Raw genomic sequence first — 7,372 nt, 5'->3', positions numbered from 1 at the left:
CATTCCTGCAAATAAAAGCTCCCTCCTTTCAAAGGTGAAGTTAAACCGAAGTCAAACTTTTGTTTCGCAGGTTAGGAAGGAAGAAACACTGCTGCTATGCCATGCTGTATAATGTGCTTTCATAAGGCCACTCTCAGCCATCTTTTAAGGTAGGTTCCCTGCATGAGACAATGTAAGCCCACACTGGGACTCTCTCCCATAACTTCAGGGGCCATGCGGCCAGGGAGCGGTCAGCAGGCTGCTGAACTATGGACACTGCAGAACTGACAGGGAGAAGTCTGATGAGCAGAAGCCTGGATTAAGCCACTGCTTCTCATTCTCCTCAACCTCACCAGGTGCCCTTGACTATCTATCAGGGTTACTTTCACCCTGTCATTGCAGAACTAACAATACACTCTATTATGATAAAACTTATTTACACAGTTTTTTTCATTGACGTTACTTTTGATACAATTCCAATGAGGCAATACAGCACAGTGAGGCAGTACAGGGCAAAATCTTAAAATCACAGCCTGCCTGCCTCAGCCTCAGGCTTAGCCCCGCAGCGTACCAGGTGAGTGATCCTGGTAAAGTCACTTTGCTTCTCTGTATTTTAGTTTCTTCACGTGTAAAAGGTGGTAAACAATAATAATACCTACTTTAAGTGCTTACAGCAGTATCTGATATATAATAAGCACTCAATAAAATATTAGCTATTACCATTCTTTAGAGTTATTACCATAAAATCAGAAATTATAGACAAAAAGCTGGGGAGGAAAAAAAACCAACCCACGATCCCACACAGCCAGTGTAGGTAGGGATATTTGACATGGCGCATATGATGTGACAATTTCAACTTTGCTTTCTTCAATGTGTAATATCAGAATAAAAAAGTGGTACGGAAATTTATGTAAGGTTTACACTGAACCTGAATCTTTACTGCTGGCTCCTTGAAGTCGAACAAAAGCTTCTATTTGTGCTCTGTGTTTGTTGACGTTCAGAGTTCCCTAAAATCAAAATAAAAATCATTTAATGTGAAAATTTTCTTTTCTGCTTGCTTTACCCTCCAAAAGGTACAGTTAAAAATTTTAATGAAAATATCCCCATTATATTCTTATAAGGTTTGTGATCCCTTTCTTTAGGAATAATAATTCATCACCAAAGTTTATTTTCTCCAGAGAATGTACCATCATTTTGACATACTCTTAGCTATACCAAGTGTTGCAAGTGCCAGGATTTATCTTACCTAAGTGATGAGCAGTCTTTAAAAAATCTTCTCCCATAAAATATCCTCCCAGGAATGCTGTAAACTTCATTACCAATTGGAAGCATTAGCCTCTCCATAGATATACTCATTAAAACACCCACATTTTAGGGAAGGAGTTTACAGTGGGAGGCTCAACCTTCAGACTGCATAAAAATTGTCTGAGTTGCTGGTTAGAAAATGTAAAATTCGTGGTAGAACAGTTCTGTATCTTGATTATGGTGGTGAATACACAAATCTATGCATGTGATAAAACTGTATGTGCACACAGACACACACACACACACGAGTGCATATAAAGCTGTTGAAATCTGAATAGCAATTTTATTTGATTCCTTCTCAAGACCCTGACAGGACCTGGTTCCTGGGTTTTGAGGGGTCACAAAGGGGACCTTGAAAGAGGCAGGAAAATGGCAAAGGCATGAGGAAGCCAAATTTCAACAACTTTAAAATTCTGCCAAACCTCCAGACCTTGATTCAAAAATATATTCTTTCCCAGTGACAGGAGGCATTTAAACCTACTTGTGCAATGCTCGATATGTAACGTAATTAAGAACACTAGAGGGACTTCCCTGGTGGCGCAGTGGTTAAGAATCCGCCTGTCAATGCAGGGGACACAGGTTCGAGCCCTGGTCCAGTAAGATTCCACATGCTGTGTGCCATAGCTACTGAGCCCACGTGCCACAACTACTGAAGCCCGTGTGCCTAGAGCCTGTGCTCTGCAACAAGAGAAGCCACCGCAGTGAGAAGCCCGCACACGGCAATGAAGAGTAGCCCCCGCTCACCACAACCAGAGATAGCCCACACACAGTAACAAAGACCCAACACAGCCAAAAATAAAATTAATTAATTAAAAAAAAAAAAAAAAAAAGAAAAGAAAGAACAGTAGAGAGTAGGTCCAAACCGGAGGGCGTTGTCTACAGAGGAGACTCCCACATCACCCTGAACATCGACAGCCCTGGCCTACTGAGGCCCGTCTCATTGACAGCCTTTGAAATCAGAGGGCTGTGACAGGAGGCAAGTAAAGAGAAGGAAACACACTGGCTGATCCTGGCGCCGATTCCCCATTACCACCCTCACCTGGATGTAGCGCCCAGACTTAATGCCGGCTTCTAACACTTCCAGGGGTAGATGTTCTGGGTACTCCTTCCCGTGGCTCTCCTGACTCTCATTCTCTCTTTCTCGTCGAGACTGAAGGATAGACTCACAAAGCTCGTGGGTGGCCTTTAAATCAGGCCAAAAATTGTCCAGATAACTCTGCGTTTAATAAAGGCACAAGAGAAACATGGTCAGAAGATGATGATTCTTTGTTATAGCAGCATTACAAAAAGTCCCGAACAGGAGCTGCTGGCATGCAGTTTTGAAGTGTTACATGAGCATTACCCTCCCAAGCCTCATGCTACCAGTTCATTTCTACCATCTCACTAATCCCTGCAGCCTTGCCAAAGGAACCCAGGGAGGCCATTCCTACTGTGGAACGCTTCTACCTCCCTGATTACTCTGCACTTTCAAATCTCCCTCTCTCTCCACACACATGCGTGTACATGCACACGGCCGGGATGCCTGTCTTTACACGTATCTCACTGCCGCAGATAACGGCCCACAGTGAATGGAGGGGAAAAGCTCCTACGTCTGCACTGTCTCTTTTTTTTCACCCTGAAATATCTGAAATTTATAAGAAACCTAAATAAGCAGGCAAAAAGTGGCAAGGGAGTAAAGTGTAATAAGGAAGTGTCTCCCCTCCCCCAACCCCCTGGCAATCTTGGATGAGCAGAGAAGGGGAAAGATGTTTCTGTTCTTTGGTGTTAGGCTTTCCAGCCTCATAAACTCCCCAAGGACTGCGTCTTCTTTTGTGACTATACAGATGTAGTCACACTTTTCATGTGGGGGCACTTGATGCTCTGTCAATGTGACAACCCAGTACGAAACATAATTCTGAAACAAGTGTCATGGTCCCCTCCAAGTAGAACATTATTGAATATTATTGCACTTCTTGGTGTAACTTTCAGAGAGGCCCTAGACAAGACACCAAGGCGACCACCCACAGGGGGCTGGTGTGGTGAGGCTGACTGTGCTCCATCTACTTCCTGTGTCCAGAATACATGCCCTCGCATGGTGGACTCTCACTAAATAAAATCAAACTTATGTATGATTTTAACTCAACTTTAAGCCTAAAGTAGAGGCTGGCACATTCTCTTTTCTCAAACTAAAATGTAGTCAATTATCCTTATTGTCAACTCCAGCACTGCTCCCACTAATTTCAGGGTCTTGTTCAAATTGCTTCCTTTCTTTCTCTAGTCCTTCCAGAAGTTCTGTCTGTGCTAACGTCACTGCAATTCTATGGTCACTAATTACTCATCAACACCAAATTTTTGCCACTACGAACCAACTCTTCAAGAGGGATTTATTGTCCTCACTCTTCCCCATCTACCTTCAAGTCTCCACAGAAAATTCTGGGCTTCCTGCTCATCTGAACTTCATAGCATCTCTTTTTTTCTGCTATCATACACCTCTATGAAGCCCTCGGTCACACAATTTGCTTAGGAAATGCTATACAAAATCAAACTGTACGATGCTGCCAGACTACAGAGAAAAGTAATTTTCATAAAAAGTAGAAAAATATAATTTTAGTCAACTGTCTTCTGCAGGAACAAGACATGATGTATTGCAACAGAAAAAATAAGTGACACTGCCATTAATATCCAGCGCCCCTGGAATTCTCTGGCATACCAGAACACTTTTTTATAGCAGGGCAAGAAAATTCTATTGGCAAATCTTTAGCAATACAGGCAAATGGGAACCCTCATAGGATCTACAATTCAAAATCCAACTAGACTTTCTGTAAACTGACAGGGGTAATGGAGGGCCTTAGTCTAGTTTCTGAATCAAAAAACAATATCAACCATTGGAACCTGACTGACCAACTGGGCAGGCAGAAGAGACCAGTAATCTATTTTTTATATTTTTGTTTTGAGATCAGTAATCTATTTAGAGATTAACAGGCTCCTACTCTCTGAAAAGGTACCTAAGAAATAGGAGAACTGTGTCCTTAAGACAGCTCAAAAAACTGTCACCAATAATGCTGCCTCTATTTGTTACATGTACACCAAACTGGTCCAACAGCTTTCACATTAGTAGTATCACATATCACCCCTTCCTTTATCCGTACTGACCCCCACCCATGGTCACAAGTAGAGAAGAGTGAGGAACAGTGGACAAATAAGACTGGCCTTTAAAACTATGTTTTGGGAGAGGGTGTGGAAAAAAGGGAACACTCTTGCACTGCTGGTGGGAATATAAATTGATACATACACTATGGAGAACAGTGTGGAGGTTCCTTAAAAAACTAAAAATAGAACAACCATACAATCCAGCAATCCCACTACTGGGCATATACCCTGAGAAAACCATAATTCAAAAAGGCACATGCACCCCAATGTTCACTGCAGCACTATTTACAATAGCCAGGTCATGGAAGCAACCTAAGTGTCCATCGACAGATGAATGGATAAAGAAGATGTGGCACATATATACAATGGAATATTACTCAGCCATAAAAAGGAATGAAATTGAGTTATTTGTAGTGAGCTAGATGGACCTCGAGTCTGTCATACAGAGTGAAGTCAGAAAGAGAAAAACAAATACCATATGCTAACACATATATATGGAATCTAAAAAAAAAAATGGTTCTGATGAACCTAGGGGCAGGACAGGAGTAAAGACGCAGACGTAGAGAATGGACTTGAGGACACGGGGAGGGGGAAGGGTAAGCTGGGACGAAGTGAGAGAGTGGCATGGACATATATACACTACCAAATGTAAAATAGATAGCTAGTGGGAAGCAGCTGCATAGCACAGGGAGATCAGCTCGGTGCTTTGTGACCACCTAGAGGGGTGGGAGGGAGACCCAAAAGGGAGGAGATATGGGGATATATGTATACGTATAGCTGACTCACTCTGTTATAAAGCAGAAACCAACACACCATTGTAGAGCAATTATACTCCAATAAAGATGTTAGGGAGATGTAAGAGGGAAGAGATATGGGAACATATGTATATGTATAACTGATTCACTTTGTTATAAAGCAGAAACTAACACACCATTGTAAAGCAATTATACCCCAATAAAGATGTTAAAAAAAAAAAGATGTTAAAAAACAAAACCTATGTCTTGTGCGTATTCAGAAAGACAGTCTGGGAGGCAGCATGGTGGTTCAGAGTGCTGCAGTCAGACTGCCTGGGCTCTAACCCACTTCCAGCACTTTCTCCCTGTGACTCTGGGCAAGTTGCTTAGCTTTTCTGTGCTTTAGCTTCCTCACCAATAAAATGGGGATTATAACACCTGCCTCAGGGTTGTTGCAAGAATTAAATGAAATAATACACTCAGAACAGTGCCTGGCATAGATCAACGCTGGGTATTATTCTTAGGTGGAACCATGTAGAATAGCCATTTTGTAAGTCAAAAACAACAGAATATTGGCAGTTTTATCAGATTCAACCTATCATCATCATCATTACTACTAGTATTATTATTATAACTATAAACATGAGTTTACTATGAACTGGAGTTTATTGGGCTGCAGTCTTGGATACTGGAGGCCTTACAGTCACAGGGAGTTTGCCCAAATTTGGCAAACTCAAGATTAATTAGTTGGAGAGTGATGAAGACATGGAACTTCTTAAAGTCTTCCTTCATTCTTTTTTTATTTTTTATTTTAAATTTAAATTTTAGTTTAATTTTAAACTATTATTATTTTTTTCAGTTTTCACGTTTTATTTATTTTTATTTTTTACATCTTTATTGGAGTATAATTGCTTTACAATGGTGTGTTAGTTTCTGCTCTATAACAAAGTGAATCAGGTATATATATACATATGTTCCCATATCTCTTCCCTCTTGCGTCTCCCTCCCTCCCTCCCTATCCCACCCCTCTAGGTGGTCACAAAGCACCGAGCTGAGCTGATCTCCCTGTGCTATGCGGCTGCTTCCCACTAGCTATCTATTTACATTTGGTAGTGTATATATGTCCATGCCACTCTCTCGCTTTGTCACAGCTTAACCTTCCCCCTCCCCATATCGTCAAGTCCATTCTCTAGTAGGTCTGTGTCTTTATTCCTTTCCTTCATTCTTTATTTTCCCTTTTCTATACTGCCAAAGCCATCTAGAGCCTCACGGGCACTACTATGGAAATGAACACACGCAGACACACACACTCATGCACACACACATACTTATATAGACACACCAGCTGGAAATACCTTGAAGGAAATCACAAACACTCCTTCCGTTTCACTTCCATACTGCTGAATTGCCTCTTCATCTTCTGTCACCATAACGATTGGCATCCTATCTTGGCAGTGGTGATAGTACCAAGTGGCTGCATTGTAGATGCTCCTAGAAAGCAAGAAGGCACGTGAGCCCTCCTGAGGCAGACAAACCCAAGCTCTTGTTCAGAACTTCACACCTGGCTTTTAATCTTTTATCCTTTGGTTTATTAGACAGTCATTCGTTCATTCATTTAACAAATACTTCCTGAGCACCCATTATAAAGATGTCCTGGGTTGGGTACACTGGGGGATACAAAGATGAATCAGAAAGTGCTTGACATCTCTTCTTCTCTAAGACATCCAACCACCACAGAAACCGCTTTCATTTCTTGATATGGCCTAGCAACCGTGAGGCTCTGCCACCTTTTAACACATTTTAATTGGAGGGACGAGCCACACAGCACCACAGGGATGATAAGCTAAATTGTGAGAGGCTTAAAAGGTGAAGAAACAAGTCTTTGGCTAAGAGAAAAACTAGGCTGCAAGTAGCTGAAGATCATAATCCAATAAAGACAAAATCCAATATGGCACCACCAATATGAAATGTCTGAAAATCTTCCTGAAAAGAATCTGAATTGGAAAATGGAGTCTAGGTCTGGGGACATGTATTCTAAAAAGGATCATATGTCCAACGAAGTGGATTAACTCAGAGAGTCAATTTCTGTAGGCATCTGTTTCCCTTTCTGCAAATTAAGATGCTATGTAAGGTTCCTTTAGTTCTAGAATTAAAAAAAAAATTCACTGAGTACTGACTGTGTGCAAGGCTGTGTAGTTAGTAAGTGTGAGTACTCACATATGACC

General features: G+C 41.5%; 1 protein-coding gene across 1 annotated transcript in view; it reads right to left on the bottom strand.

Annotated features, from left to right (window-relative positions):
• DIS3L (DIS3 like exosome 3'-5' exoribonuclease) overlaps positions 1 to 7,372 on the bottom strand; it is a 33,375-nt gene that overhangs the window by 14,311 nt on the left and 11,692 nt on the right. Inside the window, exons 4-6 of the mRNA XM_007448140.1 lie at positions 6,503 to 6,638; positions 2,324 to 2,500; positions 908 to 986 (exon numbers count right to left, since the gene is read on the bottom strand). Coding sequence (XP_007448202.1) covers positions 908 to 986; positions 2,324 to 2,500; positions 6,503 to 6,638 — 392 coding nt within the window. The remainder of the gene's footprint in view (positions 1 to 907; positions 987 to 2,323; positions 2,501 to 6,502; positions 6,639 to 7,372) is intronic.

This window comes from Lipotes vexillifer, unplaced genomic scaffold, assembly GCF_000442215.2.
Source record: "Lipotes vexillifer unplaced genomic scaffold, Lipotes_vexillifer_v1.1 scaffold713, whole genome shotgun sequence".
Classification (NCBI taxonomy): Eukaryota; Metazoa; Chordata; class Mammalia; order Artiodactyla; family Lipotidae; genus Lipotes; species Lipotes vexillifer.
This window is presented reverse-complemented; position numbering and strand designations above follow the sequence as displayed.